Below are 20000 nucleotides of genomic sequence, written 5' to 3'. Positions count from 1 at the left end.
AAATCCAGGCGGAAATCCCAAAATAGCAGCAGAATTGAACTGGTTAACAGCAGAATAATGAGAGAGATATGTATTGAGAAATTGTTATAACTTTTCTTAAAAGTCAATTTTACACACAACAAGAGTGTTCTGCCTCTGTAAAAGCTCAGATGATGATGTCAAGGTTTAGGAAGTTTCTGATTGGCTGATTGACAACATTTGAGTTAATGTGAGGCACAACTGTAGAATAGTATTGAAGGAAAAGCTCAAACACACTGCTTCCCTGTGTGACAACATGGGAAAATCAACAAGCCAGAATCAACACAAATGCCAGATTACCATTAGCTCAATTACACTGGGAAAAAGTGTAATGTTTGGAGACATGTCCTGTGCTCTGATGGAGCTAAGATTGAACTAATTGGCCATAATGAGCAGTGTTACATTTGGAGGACAAAGGGGATAGCTTACAAGCCACCATCCCAAATGTGAAGTATGGGGGAAGTATGGCTGTTTTGCTGCAGGAGGGACTGGTCCACTTCACAGCATAGATGGCATCATGGAGACAGAACAGTATGTAGAAATACTGAAGCAACATCTCAAGACATCAGCCAGTACATTAAAACTTGGCCACAAATGGCTCTTCCAAACAGACCTTAAGCATACTGCAAATATGACAGTAAGGGGCCGTCAACACAGAAGGCATTTTTCCTCTCCAATGTGCGACTTAATGATTTTCAACGTGCTGGACGGACATGTTTGACCATTACAGCTAGCTTATCGCTGTCAGCTCTAAAAGCAATGGACCAATCAGAAGAGCTAGGAGGCGGAGCAACAGTGACCATCTGTTTAAAGTAGAAGGTTGGCATGGCAACCTGATATTTGATGGCGAAGGGGGCGCTCACTGTGGCTTTGTCCAGATATCCTGAGTTTTATTTTTTATTTTTTTTATTGAGTTTAACAAGACAATACATCATAGTATACAATACAACAAAGGAAAAATTACAGAGTGTCTTATTTTCCCACTATCCCCTTGAAATAAAATAAATTAAAATGTATGAATTATAAACAAACATCCTCTAAAAGAAATAATAATAAATTTAAAAATAAAATACAAGAATTAAAAGAAATTGTTAAACAATATAATAATAAATGAGCGAGTTTACGATAAAAGCAAAAAAAACATATATAAATAAATAAAATTATAATAATAGCAATTTAAAAAATAGTAAGTGTGTCACGATCCTCCAAATCCTCGATTCGATTACATTTTCGATTCTAAAGGCACGATTCGATTTTCAATTATGATTAATTAATTAATGACCAATTAATTATTTGTAGCCTACCATTTAAACTACCTGACCTGCGTGGTCTTTGTTTTACCCATAACCAAATCATACAGTAAATGAATAAAGATAAGTTACACACATAATTACCACCTGTCAATCACTTTTTCTGCGGGACTCGTGAATAGGCAGTGATCTGTGTCGTTATAATGGCGTCGGTAAAAAAGACGCACAACCAACAGGAACCAGCCAACAGTATCTGAGGTGTTCGCTAAAATGACCATGTACAAGTGAGTGAAAGATTGAAGCAGTCCTCTGACTGCCTGGACCTGCTGTCTCGAGCGCATGGCTGTGTGTGCATCTGTGTCTGTGTGGTCACGTGATGTGCATTTTCAGAGGTAGAGAGGAAGGAGGGCTGATCAGAAATGCTACACGCCACTGTGGATGTCAAATCGTTGTCCTTCTAAAATGCCATTTAAAAACAAAGACAGTGTAAACAGGGCCTGAGTGTGAACTTTTCCCCAGCGGATTTGCAACGGGGGCGGGCGGAGGATCGCGATGCCGGTGTTGTCTATCGGACGAACCGTACGTAATACGTACATAGCAGAGCTTGCAAAACTGTGTTTTTTTGTCGACAACACGAACGTTGTCAACATAACTCACTGGAAATCCAAAATGCTTCCACACCGCCGACTTCATTGAGAGAGGAGAGGGTTTAAGCTCTGTCGACGGGTCTCCTGCGCCTGCAGTTTAACAAGCACTTCAACAAGCCTGTTTTCTTTCCCACTTGGCAAGCCAAGCTGACGTGACATGGGGCGTGGCAGCATCGACAATTCTATTTTTGGATTCGATAATCGAAATTGAGCATAATCGAAATCGTGACACCCCTAAAAAATAGTAATTAAAAGTTCACATTAAGGCGTCAATATTTCCTCTTTCCAATGAATACTGTTTATTAGATCTGATATCGACTAAACAAGGTAAGCCTTTGATATAGTCTAAAACAGGGTTCCAGGTCTTGTAAAAAGTTTTGAGAGATCCTGCAAGTAAACATCTTAATTTTTCAAGTTTTATGTAACTAAAAATTTCTCGGATCCACATGTCCAGATATCCTGAGTTATATGACGATTCTTCAAACCGCTTATCAGAACACCGTGTTTTCCTATTTCTAATGGCTCTTTTATTGTCATTATTACATCATGTTTATCATATTGGACCTCACGCTGCACTGCATTTTTTATAAGCCCATTTCTGAGCACTGCATCTTGCGTTTTAAAAGCAAAGGTGCATTTGGTGTGAGTGAGCCGTGATGATAGCAGCTACAGTATGACGCTGAGTGCTGGTGTCTGTGTCTGTAATGCTAGCAGCAGCTGTCAGTGTGAGCTGTACCTGTGCTGGTAAGCCTGTGTGAGATGCTGCAGTTTGTCGTCTCTCTCCTGTAACTGTGTTCTGCACTGATCCAGCTGAGCCGCCAGCTCTCGCTCCTGCCGTGCACTTAGATCCAGTAGCTGCTTCCTGAACACACACACACACACACATGCACGCACCTAAAATTTTGCCGTTCAGATTAATTTTGTGACAAGGACCAGAGAGATGTTTTAAAGTGATAGCTCACCCAAAACATTTAAATACCCCAGCATGAACTCTCCCTAATGTGTTTTTAAAGGGTCACGAAACACCAGAACACATGTTTTGAGCTGTTGACAGTGGTATATGTGTCCCACACTGCTAAAAACACTATTAGGACACCTATATTTCACTAAAAAGTGTAAATTGGTTGTTTTTGCGTTATTTCAAGCAAATTCGTACTTCCGGTTTGAAACTAATTTTTGAAGCTGCGTCACGGTCATGAGATAATAGCGTGTATTCCAGCGTGCAGACTGGACGTCTGAGCCAGAGTGAGTCTTATTACGTCTTACAGTGTGCTGCATTAATGCATGAGTAAGGCTTGGTTCAAACCAATCAGCGCGCTCTATTGTGCAACTTCATTAATATTCATTACTGTCACAGTGTTTAGACGACAGAGACGCCACGTTGTGTTGGCAAAACAAGCGTGAAGTGTTGCTTTTATAGTTTGCTGCAGTGAAGTTTTGTTTTCATTTTCTCTCTGTGAGAGCTCAGCTGGAGTCACGTGTGGATTAACAGTGTACACGACGCTCGACAACAATAACTTACGTGTCTAAGGAGGATTATTGTTTACCTGAGAGCTGTTCTCATCTGCAAACGCTGAGATCCGGATTCGCTTGTAGTGTCCTCTTAATAAAGACGCGGCTCTAGTTGCTGGTGATTGTTCTGTCTCTGCAGATTTGGTAAGTGAGCGACCAGTGCTCTTTGTTTATTTAGTTTGTTCATATCGAACTAAGTTAACCATTGCACCGAGTGTAAACATGTTAGCACCACAACCAAACTTTAACCTCGTGTAGGATTTTCACCGCATTTAGTGACCGAAATAACACACGCGGCTTTCTGACGCTACCTGCCGTGTGCATCTAAGTTTCCGGGAAATGCGGAGGGTTTTTTTCTCTCATTCGCCGTGCGGTATCAAACATTGCATGAAAAATACACGCTTAGAGCAGTTCCTCGAATCAAATATCTCGTTTGTCGCGAGGGACATGAATGAATTCCCTGAATGAAAGAGCCAAACTGCAGTTAAAGTCCACCATTTAATCATTTGGCAAATAATTCGACTACAGATGTCCATGTAAACACAGTCACTTTCTCCCCTGTGTGTGTGTGTTTTGACTCTGAAACTCAGCGTGCCCAAATAGACACTCCCACACCATCCCTCTTTTCTTCCTCCGACACTCCCCCCTAAACAGAGCTGGACACGCCCACTTTCCTGACTTTTTCCAAAGTAGAGGTGTGAAAACACCCTGCTGAAACGAGGGGCTTTCATGGCCCTTTAAATCATTATGAGCTTATTTTCCTTTGTTTTATTGTTTGTATAGTTACACACCGCACTCTCAAGCCCATGACACTGATGCTGTGATGTTGTGTGTGTACCTGTGCTGCTGTCGTAGTTGTGTGTTGTATGTGTTGTTCTCCTCCTGCACAGCCTTCACTCTTTCACTGATCTGCTGCTCCAATGACAGACGAAACTCAGCCTCCATCTGAGACTTCTGCGCCTCGAACTGCGTCTGTAGAACACACACACAATTTTAAAGGCCTATACACAGCAAGACATATGACAGTAATGATAGCTTCAGCAACAACTGTATCAGTGCTCACTCCAACAGAATCAACTTACATTTCTGGCTAACTGACCCAGCCAGGACTCTAACCAGTGACCCTCTTACTGTGACAGTGCTAGCCATTGAGCCGAGGTGCCACCCACTTATTTAAATTTAACAACTTAAATCAAAATGATTTTTAAAAACACTAGCCAATAAAATAACGTTGTTACAACATTTTTAAAATGACTAATAAAACAAAACAGTCACAGTTGAGGTCATTGGTGTAAACAGGTCTGACTCTCCTCAAATCTACTTATTGGCATACTGAGATACTGTGATGATATGCATCTCTATAGACCTAATTCTTTTGGAAGCACAAAACTTCCACTCTCAAACAGCTCGTTTTCCCAGTACTGACTTACAGCTGGAAGGGCATCCGCTGTGTAAAACATATATAATGTATAATAGTTGTATAGCATATATAATAGCATAGCATAATAGCATATATAATGTAATAGTTGACGGTTCATTCCTCTGTGGTGACCCCTGATAAATAAGGGTGCTTCACACTAGCACTTTTGGTCAGCACCCGAGTTCGTTTGACGTCATAGTACGGTACGTTAACCTAGTGTAAATGCGTCTTCTGAACTCGGGTGCGCACCCGTAAACCGTACCTGAGTCCGCCTGAAAGAGGTGGTCTGGGGTACGGTTCATGCGAACTCTGGTAAGGTTTACTTCTGATGTGAATGCAATCGTACAAAATAACGGAAGTGAACTATAGTGAACTGCCAACTGTACAACAAACTAGGGTTGTAACAATATACCGGTATGACGGTCCACCACGATTTGAACGTGCATGATTGTCATACCATGAACAATTGCATATCAACGGTTTTAACCCTTAAAGACCGAGACAGCCGCCCGCAGCTAAAAAATAAGTATTGCTCTTAAATGTTTAATAACTTTTGATCCGCTGATCCGATTCATAAAATTCAAAGATTGGCATAAAGAAGAGAATCTCAACTTTCAGAGGCTCCGGAATCAGTGCGGTTACGTCATCATAATTTGACAACGCTGATTTGACAAAGAAACGCTCGCCACTGTGTCTCCGGACAAACCAGACATGCTACATTGATGCACTGTCCCTCCCCCATGCCCAGATTGGTTCAAACTCGCTATATCACAACCAATAAGCATAGGTTTCGCTTTTGTTTGTGGACCAACAGTGAGCTTTTTGAACAACACGGAATGAGAGATAGGCATACATTTATGCGCGGCTAAATAAAACGCAAAAAAAAAAAGTTTTGCATGAAATAATTCTCATACTAAGTACTTTTGCATGCACAGCAGCACAGAAACATGACAAAACAGTGACACAGCAAAGACGAACTGCTGCTCTTGCTGTTTTCAAAAGACGCAAATGAAGGTGCAGCTGTTTGTCTGCATTGCATACAACCATATCCAAATCCATATCCACAGACAACCATATCCATGCTGGCACATAAAACCTAAGGATGTTCCATATTGAATCTAGTTTTGTTATGTAACTATTTATAGTATAGTAAATATTTATATCTATTTTTTTTACTGAGGATTTGCACCATGTTTATTTGGACTTTATTTGGACTTTGACACATTATTTATTATTTTCTTATTTTTTTATTTGTTCATTGTAAGTGGTGTTGTTTATAGTAACTAAAAATATATTATTTGGAAAAAGTCAAATTTGCTTCACTGTTCTATTATTTTGTAACATTTGTAACATATCGTATACCGCGAAACCGTCAAACCGTGGTATTGTTTTAGACGATTATCATACCGTAAAAAATTAATACCGTTACAACCCTACAACAAACTATCGTTTTCATAACGTTCGTTTGTTCGCGTGTGTGTGTCTTGTTTCGTACCTTGGTGACACGCGCGATCTGAGCCAGGGCAAACACAGTGATGTCTGCTTGTCTCCTCCAAAAACTGCTTCTGCAGACGCTGTGTGATGTTCTGAATGTGCATAATATTTTTGCGGCAGATGGACGCAAGTTGCTTTCTGTATATCTAAAAGCTTTCAGTAAAAGCAGAATGACCGCGATGTGCGGAAGTCCTTCCATTTCGGTGCTTGCTTGCGTGGCCGTCACCTAGCAACGGACGTAAACAAAACAGCAGCTCGATGACGCAAGCGTACCGGGGTTCAGAAGGAAAAAAGACAGTGTGAACACAAACCAACCGAGGAGGTGGCAGGGGGAGACAATCGAACTTGGGTACGGTCCAGGCAAATGAACCAAGTGTGAAAGCACCCTAAGAGACTAAGACAAAGGAAAATGAATGAATGAATGAAAGAATAAAAACAGCTTGTTCTGCTGCTTGATGTTGCAAACTGATATCCTCTTAATATACTACTCTACTTTTTATGAATAGTCATGAACACTTGTTTGAGCGAGCAGTTTTCTGCAGTTTACTATTCCTGGTCATTTCTCCCATAGGAAACGGAATCAGCAGCTCTTAATCAATCGCTAAAACAATCACACTTCCACATCTCCACATCGTTAGTGAGGCCAGGAGGCGGCGCCCAACCTGCGGTCTGTGTGAGTCCTAATGCCCCAGTATGATGAAGCGGACTCTATACTGCTCAGTGAGCGCCGTATTTCGGATCAGATGTTAAACCGAGCACCCGACTCTCTGTGATCATTAAAAATCCCAAGATGTCCTTGGAAAAACAGTAGGGGTTTAACCCTGGCATCCTGGCCAAATCTGCCCACTGGCCTCAGTCCATCATGACCTCCTAACCATCCCCATATCATAATTGGCTTCATCACTCTGTCTCCTCTCCACCAATCAGCTGTTGTGTGGTGTGCGGTCTGGCGCAAATCAGCTGCCGTCGCATCATCCAGGTGGATGCTGCACACTGGTAGTGGATGAGGAGATTCTCCCTAATGTGTAAAGCACTTTAAGTGCCCAGAAAAGCGCTATATAAATGTAAGGAATTATTATCATCTCAGAATAAGGTCTATAATGTATGAGTGTGTGTGAGACCTGCTCCAGTGCTCGCTCTATTCTCAGTGTCTCTCGCTCTCTCCTTGTCGTCTCCAGCTCTTCCTGTAACAGCCGAGTTCTGCTTTCTGCCTCTTCACGCGCAGACACTTCCTGTTTCAGCTGATCCTGAACACACAAACGCACACATGCACACACACACACACACACACACACACACACACACGCACACACACACACACACACACACACACACACACACACACACACACACACACACATACACAGTCACAGTAATTGAATAATAAAAATAATTCAATGAAATGCATTATTACTGAAGCTGCACATAGTATAACTTCTTATTCCTGAATGCTTTTATAGTCATTATACAGTCACAGGGCTCAAAAACAAATGATCAACTATAATCCAGACTCAACAATGCATATCCTGCGATGTAGTTATTGTGAATAACCACATTATACATCTTACACTGTGCAGCCCTAGTGTGTGTGTGTGTGTGTGTGTGTGTGTGTGTCTCACCGTGTGTGTGTGCAGCTGCTGCTGTAATTCTTGTGTGTGCTGCTGCAGCTCCTTGATTTGTTGTTGTAGATTCGTCCGTGTGTCATGCGACTCTGTCTGGAGTTTGTGGAGCTGCTCTCTGTGTTTATCTGCTTCTCTGCTAAGCTTTTGCTTGTCTTGCTGTAAGTCCTCCACATGCACACGCAGATCAGACGCCTCTTGCTCCTGAAATCACAAACGCATCGTTGATACCACCATCATCACCACAATCATATTCACCATCCACTCATTAGAATCACCATTACTGCTTCTGTCATTGCCATAATCATAACCACAACTAGCTTCAACAATGTAATCATCACCATTGCTGTCATAATCATTACCACCACCCACCATAATCATCAGTAATATCATTACCACCGTCATGTCCAACACCATACATACCACCACCAGTCATACAATCATCACTAATATCCTCATTACCATCACCACTACTAACATCACCATTATAATCACCACTACCATAACCACTATTCTCTCCAGCACTGTCATTATAGTCCCCATAAAAACATAACTATCATTACCACCACCATCATAATCATAACTGCTATCATTACCACTACTATAATCTATACATCATATTTATCAAACCCACCAGCACTATCGTCATTACCACCACCATTATCCCTAGCAGCATCACATTTAATCAACATTTTAATTATCATCACCACCACCATTAGTATCATAATCATTACCATCACCACCATTACAATCATCACCACCAACACCATATAAATCACCATTATCATTACCACCACCAGTCATATAATCATCACTAATATCCTCATTACCTTCACCACTACCACCACCAATCATTCCCATATCTCCAACAGCCATTATAGTTACCATAATTGCCATTGTCATTACCATAAATATAACTGTCATTAACACCGCCACCATCATATTTATCACCACTATCATCTCCAGCACCATATTTTTAACAGCTTTCAATACCACCAACATCACTGTCATAATTATTACCACCACCACCACCACCAATATAATCATCAGTACTATCATTCCCACCACCACTATCATCTCCAACATCATACTTATTAGCAATATCATTACCTCCCCCAATATTGTAATAATTACTACTATCATTATTACCATCACCACTATCTCCAGCACCATATATATCATCATTAACCCCCTTTACTGTCATAATCATTACTAACACCACCAAAAACATCAGTAATTTCATTTCCACCACCATCAACAACATATTTATCACCTGACCATTATCATTACCACAACCAGCCATAGTCATCTTTACTATCACCATCTTACCTCCTCCAACACCATATTTATCACCTAACCATTATCATTACCACAGCCTGTAATAATCATCTTTACTATCACCATTACCTCCAGTACCATATTTATTACCATTATCATTACCATTACTGTCATAATCCTTACCACCACACCATAACTATCAGTAATATCATTACCACCCCAATCTCCACAGACAATATTCACCACCTCCTCCAATGTTGTTATATTACTACTATCATCATTACCATCACCAGCAGCATATTTCTCCCCATTATCAGTCATAATTACCACCACCACCACCACCACCAACATCATCAGCACTAACACCAGTACAATGAACATAACAATCATCCCTATAATAACTATGGCTCCTCTGCACCACTGCTATTATAGTTACCAGAACAGTCCGTCATTACCATAAACATACCTATCATTACCATCACCATTATTATTATTATTTTCATTATCACAACCATCATATAAAACACCATATTTATTACCATTGTTATTACCACCACCTTAGTCATTATCATTACCACCACCATAACCATAATCATAAACAACATCATTACTACCAATATTATCTCCAGCATCATCTCCAGCATAAAATTTATAAAAAAAATTTATTACCACCACCACCACCACCACCACTGTATTAATGATTCCCACCACTGAAAGAGTAACCATAAACATCACTATCATCATCACCAATCTTATCTCAAGCATCATGTCCAACATCATATTCATTACAACTTTCATTACCATCTCCACTGAATTAATCATTACCACCACAGAAACAGTAACCTTAAACATCACTATCATCATTACCGTCAACTTTATCTCCAGCATCATCTCCAAAATCATATTTATTACCATGTTATTACCATCTCCACTGAATTAATTATTACCACCACAGAAACAGTAACCTTAAACATCACTATCATCATTACCGCCAACTTTATTTCCAGCATCATCTCCAAAATCAAATTTATTACCATGTTATTACCAATTCCACTGAATTAATCATTACCACCACAGAAACAGTAACCTTAAACATCACTATCATCATTATCGCCAACTTTATTTTCAGCATCATCTCCAAAATCATATTTATTACCATTTTTATTACCATCTCCACTGAATTAATCATTACCACCACAGAAACAGTAACCTTAAACATCACTATCATCATTATCACCAACATTATTTCCAGCATCATCTTCAACATCATATGCATTACCATTTTTCTTACCATCTCCACTGAATTAATCATTACCACCACAGAAACATTAACCTTAAACATCACTATCATCATTACCACCAACTTTATTTCCAGCATCATCTCCAAAATCATATTTATTACCATTTTCATTACCATCTCCACTGAATTAATTATTACCACCATGGAAACAGTAACCTTAAACATCACTATCATCATTGCCACAAACATTATCTCCAGCATCATCTCCAACATCATATTTATTACCATTTTCATTACCATCTCCATCACTGTATTAATGATTCCCACCACAGAAACATTAACCTTAAACATCACTATCATCATTACCGCCAACATTATCTCCAGCATCATCTCCAACATCATATTTATTACCATTTTCATTACCATCTCCATCACTGTATTAATGATTCCCACCACAGAAACATTAACCTTAAACATCACTATCATCATTACCGCCAACATTATCTCCAGCATCATCTCCAATATCATATTTATTACCATTTTCATTACCATCTCCACTAAATTAATCATTACCACCACAGAAACAGTAACCTTAAACATCATATTAATCATTACCACCACAGAAACAGTAACCTTAAACATCACTATCATCATTACCATCAACTTTATTTCCAGCATCATCTCCAAAATCATATTTATTACCATTTTTATTACCATCTCCACTGAATTAATCATTACCACCACAGAAACAGTAACCTTAAACATCACTATCATCATTATCACCAACATTATTTCCAGCATCATCTCCAACATCATATGCATTACCATTTTTCTTACCATCTCCACTGAATTAATCATTACCACCACAGAAACAGTAACCTTAAACATCACTATCATCATTACCACCAACTTTATTTCCAGCATCATCTCCAAAATCATATTTATTACCATTTTCATTACCATCTCCACTGAATTAATTATTACCACCATGGAAACAGTAACCTTAAACATCACTATCATCATTGCCACAAACATTATCTCCAGCATCATCTCCAACATCATATTTATTACCATTTTCATTACCATCTCCACTAAATTAATCATTACCACCACAGAAACAGTAACCTTAAACATCATATTAATCATTACCACCACAGAAACAGTAACCTTAAACATCTCTATCATTATTACCACCAACATTATCTCCAGCATCATCTCCAACATCATATTCATTACCATTTTCATTATCATCTCCATCACTGTATTAATCATTACCACCACAGAAACATTAACCTTAAACATCACTATCATCATTACCACAAACATTATCTCCAGCATCATCTCCAACATCATATTCATTACCATCTCCACTGAATTAATCATTACCACCACAGAAACAGTAACCTTAAACATCACTATCATCATTACCACCAACTTTATCTCCAGCATCATCTCCATCATCATATTTATTACCATTTTCATTACCATCTCCATCACTGTATTAATCATTATAATCACCACTCTCGTAGTAATATTAATAATAACCAACAACACTTTTATTTAACCACCACATCAAAGCCATATTTATAAGCACTATCATAATCATATCCATCATTATTGTCAGTGTTTTAAAGATTAATTTGCGTGCTCAACATTGTAGTACCAGTCGTTTGTTGGTCTTCTGCAGCTCCTGATTGTGTTTCTGCTCCTTCTTCAGAGTTTCCTCAACCTCAGAGAGATTCTGCTCAACACGAGACAGAGCCTGAAACACACACATAGCAGCATTTTCACACGTATAATGACACGTGGAACAGTCTGTGGCTGTGTGTGTGTGTGTGTGTACCTGTGCATGTTTGTTGTGTGTTTTCTCAGCGGTCTCCTTCTCCTCCTGCAGCCGTTTCATCTCCTCATTTCGCTCCTGATCGTGCCTCTTCCAGCCCTCAACCACCTTCACCAGCGTCTGACACACCCACACACGGTTTACAGCGTTTATTTTTCAATAAAAAAATAAAAAAATGTAATTAACAATGGAAGCGGGGAAAATTGGGATCAGGGTAATAAGACTCATAACATTTTCCTAACAAATATGTATTTTGTACACTATTGAGTGTTATGCTTTCACAAAAAGTTCTATAAATAAAGTAAAAAAACAACAATAAAAACAATAAGAGCAATGAACAGATTCCAGATAAGATGGTCTCATTCACTTTAAAGGAGTGACACAAATATTTACTAGTAAATCTGCATAAATTAGTTAGTTATCTTTATTTGTCCCCGTAAGGAAATTTGATTTGCAGTGTACACTCACAGTGACATCTGACATTTCACATTTGGCATTTATATAAATAAAACATTTAAAAACATGGTACCTCTAAATAAATATCCAGTCTACTAGCCATCAACTGCTACTGCTAATTGCTTTGAGGTATAAATGATCATTTTATCCTATTTCTTAGGCATCTGGGAACACAATATCGACGGCCGGATGTTAACAATTGGAAGGTGTAAGAAAATAGATGTCTCTCATCATTGACAATCATGATAGCCTTATTTAGTACTCATTATTTATATATACACTATCAATACTCTTTAATTTTAACTCTTAAATTACACAACAGTTTCCCAGAGATGGGTTGCGGCTGGAAGGGCATCCGCTGCGTAAAAACTTGCTGGATAAGTTGGCGGTTCATTCCGCTGTGGCGACCCCGGATTAATAAAGGGACTAAGCCGACAAGAAAAGGAATGAATTACACAACAGACATATCAGCCGTGTTCAACCTACTGGCTATCTATCGGCTTATTTCCACTGCACAAGAATTCGGCAGCCTGATGCATACTCAGTCAAATTATTAGTTATAAATGATAAGTATAGTCAATGGTCATGTTTTCAACAGACGTTATTGTGTGCTATACTGTAGTATGTGGTTAAGAAAAATTGATAGCATGTTCACCCAAAGCACAACACTGAACTACTATTATCAACTCTGTCAAATCTTACTTATTTGTATCTAAAATGTGTCATCTTTCATCTTAAATTTACATTTATTTTAAAATGGCACAGACAAAAAAGACAGGCAGAACACGCTAGAGACTCCTCATTTTATGCAAAAGCACAAAGATATAACAACATATAATAATAAAAAATACCCATGTACTTAATAAATTCTAATTATTATAATTATAAATTAAAACTAAATCAACGATGACATTGTCAAGCACTTAATCCAAAATCTAAGCACTTTTTAAACCTCGAAAACAGGAGATCACCGTCTAATTTCAGCACCCTGACTATACTGTGTGTTTACCTTGTCCAACTGTTCAATCATGATGTCTTTCTTGCGGTCGGCGGCTACAGCGAGTGTTAACTGCTGCTGAAACTGAAGAACTTTACTTTGGAGAGACGCCACCTGCTGCTCACACACCTGAAACACACACAAACACAAACACACAAACACATACAAACACATACAAACACACACAAACACACAAAAACACACACAAACACACACAAACACACACACACAGATGACATATATGAATCACCAAGGACTACAGATTCAGCTCAAAAATCTTCTTCAATGTTCTGCTGAAGAAGAAAAGGTCGCCTACATCCTCAGTAAATTAACTGTAAATGCTTATTTTTTGTGTGTGAACTACCCGCTTTACCTTGCGGCGCTCTCGCTCTCTCTCTAGACTGTCTCTCAGCACCTGCAGCTCAGAAACTGCGCAGCTCACATCTGAATGAAGACGGGAATAACGAGGGAACAACTCCTCCACACCACCTACACACACACCACTGACACACACACACACACACACACACACACACACACACACAAGCAGAGACATAAACACACACTTGCTGTTCAGATTTTAATGTAGAACAAAAAAATAAAATATATATTTACAATTTACATATATATATATATATATATATATATATATATATATATATATATATATATATATATATATATATATATATATATATACACACATATACACACACACACACACACATAAACATACATACATACATATATATACAAAATCTATATATAAAATCCACATAAATTTGTTATATATATGTGTGTGTGTGTGTGTGTGTGTGTGTGTGTGTGTATGTATGTATGTATGTATGTATGTATATATATATATATACATACATACATACATACATACATACATACATACATACATACATACATACATATATATATATATATATATATATATATATATATATATATATATATATATATATATATATATATATATATATATATATATATATATATATATGTGTATATATGTATACACACACACACAACTGAAACAACACAATTTCTGAGATTGTTAGGACAACTTAATTTTTTATGTTCAATCCACAAAAATTTGTTAAATTGGTTACATATATATACACATATATGTGTGTGTTTGTGTGTTTCACCTGAGCAGGCGTGACGTGGCATCACTCTCATGTGAATCATCCAGGAAGTGCTGTGATGCAGGAGTCAGAAAATCTACAGAGTCAAAAGTCAAAGGTGAGGTAAAACCTACATGTAACTAATGTGTTGCTGCATGCCAATTCACATACAATCCTCCCTAAATAGTAGTCAAAAACAGAATGAGTGTGTCCCACATTAGAGCATGTTGAAATGAGCTTTATCAAGTTACACGGATTATCCACTTTTTCAAGTAGAAATTGGTGGTGCAGATCTGTGCTCACTCTAATGGCTAATATTACCCACAATACACTGCAAACTGGACGTGAATTTGATTAGAACTACAAACACGGATAAAAAGTGTTGAAAAACTGCAAACATGTCAGACGTACGAGACATAAGTAGAGAGGCATAGCTAAAGATGTTTGATTGATTTAATTAATATCTTAACTACAGGAAAATGTTCATGTGATGTTCCCCAAGGTATATTTAGAAGAAAAACTACAAAAATGGCGGATATGTGAAATCAATGGTTTAAATAATTTAAGACACACTCTTGCACACTCTTCTTTTAAACACATTTACATTTAGTCATTTAGCAGACACTTTTATCCAAAGCGACTTACAAATGAGGACAAGGAAGATGAATAAGCGCTGTAGGCAAGTTTCAGGTATGTTAAGTGTAATAGCAAAACATTATTTATTTATTTTTTTTGTAGTACATTTAAGCCTAGTTCACACTACAGGATTTTAAACATCAGCAGATCGCTGTGCCGTTCACACTACATGACCTGACTTTGTGTCTTTTAATCTCTGTGGTGTTCACACTACGCAACACTCCGTGAACGATCCACAAGAGGGGGGTCACACACTACATGATCTGACAACAACTCATTCCCCAACAGCTCATTCAAGCTACCAAACCACAGCCAATGAAAATTTGAGGGAGGAGTCGTCAGAAAAAGCTGAACACTATTGGCTGCTTGTGTGCGGATTACATCACTGACAGCGTTTCAAGCTTTGGAGAAAGCATTTAAAAACATCGTCAAATCAGCTGATTCATCAGCGAATTAATCACTCATCTGCAGGTTCCAGTGGATAGATACACAGAGAGTTTTTAATTTTTGTAATTTTATAACTCTTTGAAATAAAACGAACATATTTATAACACCCTGCCGTTTTCTAACTATCAGTGTATTTCTTTCTGACATTGTTATTTTTTTTTATTACAAAACAGTAAAGAACTGAGCATTTCTGCCTTAAATTACCATATTGGTTAAAATGACTGCATGCATGTCTGATACTTTTCACTGTGACTTTAAATATGTGTGCATTTTCTTGCCTAGCAACTTCCTGCTAACATAAACAAAACTTTCTGATGGCAAAAACATCAATTTGCTTTAGATATCTTTCAAAACTGCAGATTCTGTGCTGTTAAATAGCTCCTGTTTGAAAGTGAAAATGAAAGCCAAGCCTTTAAGTGTTTTAGTATCTTAACTACATATTTATAGGCTGTATTACCAACAAAAATATTATATTTTTAGGGTAATGGTGTCATTAAATATGATGCCAGACATTCAAAGCTTAATTTTAATATCTCAATAATAGCTTTGAATGTAAATATGTTGTGACAGTATGGCGTTTTATATAAGAACCATCAGAATGAGCAGTATGGTAATTCTAATAGTTACAGAATTCTAGCTCCACTGTTAATATAGCCTACTCTCATGTCTGTGTTAACGCAGAATGAAGCCAGTGCACCGATGCCCATTCTGACCAATCACAGATGTTTCTGCTGAGCTCCTGAACACAAAGCCATTCAGCTCATGCTGATATGCTCTCTCATTGGCTGTAGCTCGTCACTATATCTGACCACACGTGGGGTTGAGTCGGCCGTCTGCTCTGGAATATTTAGCATGCTGAATGTTGGATTTCCGTCTGCGAGGTGTCGGCGACACGTCAGCGAGCCTCGTTGATGCGTTGCTCAGTAGTTCACACATAAAGAGCGGCGAGCGCCGAGCACCCGCAGATTTCTTCCCGATCACAGCCCGATCTGTCGGCGAGCTCGTTAACTTCCAAATCGGGCTCAAATCAGGCTTAAAATCCTTTAGTGTGAACTAGGCATTAGCAGTGGAACCAGAGAGGCAATTGCAGATTAGGAAGTGAAGTGGAGACTAAATAGTTGAGTTTTTAGTGGTTTCTTAAAGACAGTGAGTGACTCTGCCGTTCTGATGCAGTTAGGGAGTTCATTCCGCCAACTGGGCAGATTGAACGCGAGAGTTCGGGAAAGTGATTTCTTCCCTCTTTGGGATGGAACCACGAGGCGACGTTCATTCACAGAACGCAAGTTTCTGGAGGACACATACATCTGCAGAAGTGAGAGCAGATAAGAAGGAGCAAAGCCAGAAGTCACTTTGTAAGCAAACATCAGAGCTTTGATTTTGATGCGAGCAGCAACTGGCAGCCAGTGCAAACGGATGAGCAGCGGAGTGACATGTGCTCTTTTAGGTTCATTAAAGGAGTGTGGATTTATTAAGAATCAACACTCAACTTAATGGATTTTTCTGTGTAAGAGAGTACATACTTTTAGGACATAGTATAAGTTGACAAATTGGGATGCAGTGTGTGTGTGTGTGTGTGTGTGTGTGTGTGTGTGTGTGTGTGTGTGTGTGTTCTCACCGTGTCTGTCTGCAGTTGTCTGTGTTGGCCTCAGTATAGACTGCAAGTGTGTCCTCACACTTTCCATCTCCTCTATGTGCTTCCTGCCACTCTACACACAGAGACACACACAGACGTTACTATAGTAAATAAAATTTAAGACTAATAAGTTATTGGTCAAAAAAACATATTATTAACTGACATAACATTTTAAAAACTCACAATAAATGAAAAACTAAAACTAAGAAGGGTCACAGAAAATAAAAATAAATAATATTCATAATTAATAAGCACTTAATCTGACCTGCGACTGTTCAGAGAAACACCTGCCGATGCGCTTTTACAGCCAAACATGCATGATTATATTCAAAAGCCTATTTTTACATGAACAAAGCGTGTGTTCGTTTACAGGCATTACCGTCGGTTGTGCAGATCTCAGGCTCTTCAAAAGTTGAAGCCCCACCTCTTCTGCATCTGACTCCACCCCCTCCTCTCCTATGCCCATCACATCATGAGAGGAGGCGGAGTCCAAACTGAGCTCCTCCAGCCTATCAGAGAGCAGAGGAGGCGTGGCTGAGGTCGTCCTGACAGCGGTGAGATCAGGAGAGGACAGAGCGAATGACACCTGCCTGACAGACATTAAACACTCCAATATTAACCTCATTTGATACAAACAGTTTGATGAGTCTCAACAGGCGTTTGTGGAATTTTATAATTCACAGAATTACTAAACGTTTTAACTGTAATCGTGTATATTTAAACAACTAAGACAAGAAAAAATGCAGCACGAACTGATGCGAATATTAAGAAAAGCATCTGCAGCGCCCAATCAGTTATTTTAGGCAGCAAAAATAAATCAGAAAACATCCTGCACAACCCCTGAAGTGCTGGAATGAGCATTTTTATTCAATGTTTGTCATAATCTCAACTAATGAGCGAAGAGAGGGCGGGTCGTATAGTAGCTCCTCCTTTTTAATAAAACAGCCAAATGAAAATCAAAGAAGAAGAAGGGGGCGGGGCATGTCAGACACTAGAGAGCATTTGATTGGGCAGAAGATCTGATGAGATACTTAAGTATTAAGAGACAGCAAAAACATTGTTGATCCATTTAGAAGGAAGAGACAAACTGTAAGCGGTGTTACTTATATCTTCTAAGTGTGAATTCTGTCACTGTTTTGAAGCACACTAAATATTACAGGGTGGGCCATTTACATGGATACACCTTAATAAATGGGAATGGTTGGTGATATTTACGTCCTGTTTGTGGCACATTAGTATATGTGAGGGGGCAAACTTTTCAAGATGGGTGGTGACCATGTTGGCCATTTTGAAGTCAGCCATCTTGGATCCAACTTTTATTTTTTCAATAGGAAGAGGGTCATGTGACACATCGAACCTATTAGGAATTTCACAAGAAAAGCAATGGTGTGCTTGGTTTTAACGTAACTTTATTCTTTCATGAGTTATTTACAAGTTTCTGACCACTTATAAAATGTGTTCAATGTGCTGCCTGGTGTGTTGGATTGTTAACTTCTTCTCCCACTCTTCACACACTGATAGCAACACCACAGGAGAAATGCCAGCACAGGCTTCCAGTATCCGTAGTTTCAGGTGCTGCACATCTTGTATCTTCACACCATAGACAACTGCCTTCAGATGACCCCAAAGATAAAGTCTAAGGAAGTCAGATCTGGACCCCTTGGAGGTCATTCAGCTGGCCCATGACAAGCAATACACTTTTCGGGAAACTGTTCATCTAGGAATGCTCGGACCTGACACCCATAATGGGGTGGTGCACCATCTTGCTAGAGAAACTCAGCGAACACGCCGGCTTCAGTGCATAAAGAGGGAAACACATCATCATGAAGCAATCTTAAATATCCAGTGGCTTTAAGGCTTCCAATGATGAAGAACGGCCCCACTGTTGTCTATGGTGTGAAGATACAAGATGTGCAGCACCTGAAACTACACATACTGGAAACCTGTGCTGGCATTTCTCCTGCGGTGTTGCTATCAGTGTGTGAAGAGTGGGAGAAGAGGGTTGCTTTAACAATCCAACACAATAGGGAGCACATTGAACACATTTTATAAGTGGTCAAAGACTTGTAAAGAACTCATGAAAGAATAAAGTTATGTTAAAACCAAGCACACCATTGCTTTTCTTGTGAAATTCCCAATAAGTTTGATGTGTCACATGACCCTCTTCCTATTGAAAAAAACTAAAGTTGGATCCAAGATGGCCGACTTCAAAATGGCCACCATGGTCGCCACCCATCTTAAAAAGTTTGCCCCCTCACATATACTAATGTGCCACAAACAGGACGTTAATATCACTAATCATTCCCATTTTATTAAGGTGTATCCATATAAACGATCCACCTTCTAGATATCCTTAAGACTGACATTCTGATATTAACAT

At 38.8% G+C, this 20000-nt stretch overlaps 2 protein-coding genes across 5 annotated transcripts in view; one reads left to right on the top strand and one right to left on the bottom strand.

Moving 5' to 3' along the window:
• Window positions 1-20000, top strand: part of tfr2 (transferrin receptor 2) — a 1009002-nt gene that overhangs the window by 678754 nt on the left and 310248 nt on the right. The window lies entirely within an intron of this gene.
• Window positions 1-20000, bottom strand: part of cntrob (centrobin, centrosomal BRCA2 interacting protein) — a 33500-nt gene that overhangs the window by 11158 nt on the left and 2342 nt on the right. For all 4 annotated transcript variants that reach the window (XM_087305008.1, XM_087305006.1, XM_087305007.1 and 1 more), the window contains exons 3-13: window positions 18000-18210; window positions 17603-17693; window positions 14929-15001; window positions 14145-14274; window positions 13784-13900; window positions 12322-12438; window positions 12142-12240; window positions 7961-8164; window positions 7463-7588; window positions 4266-4399; window positions 2652-2777 (exon numbers count right to left, since the gene is read on the bottom strand). In XM_087305008.1, the coding sequence (XP_087161134.1) occupies window positions 2652-2777; window positions 4266-4399; window positions 7463-7588; window positions 7961-8164; window positions 12142-12240; window positions 12322-12438; window positions 13784-13900; window positions 14145-14274; window positions 14929-15001; window positions 17603-17693; window positions 18000-18210 (1428 nt within the window). The remainder of the gene's footprint in view (window positions 1-2651; window positions 2778-4265; window positions 4400-7462; window positions 7589-7960; window positions 8165-12141; window positions 12241-12321; window positions 12439-13783; window positions 13901-14144; window positions 14275-14928; window positions 15002-17602; window positions 17694-17999; window positions 18211-20000) is intronic.

The sequence above is a fragment of the Danio rerio genome, chromosome 23 (assembly GCF_052040795.2).
Source record: "Danio rerio strain M-AB ecotype USA chromosome 23, GRCz13ab, whole genome shotgun sequence".
Lineage (NCBI taxonomy): Eukaryota > Metazoa > Chordata > Actinopteri > Cypriniformes > Danionidae > Danio > Danio rerio.
The sequence above is the reverse complement of the archived record's forward strand: the minus strand, read 5'-3'. Positions and strand labels throughout refer to the sequence as shown.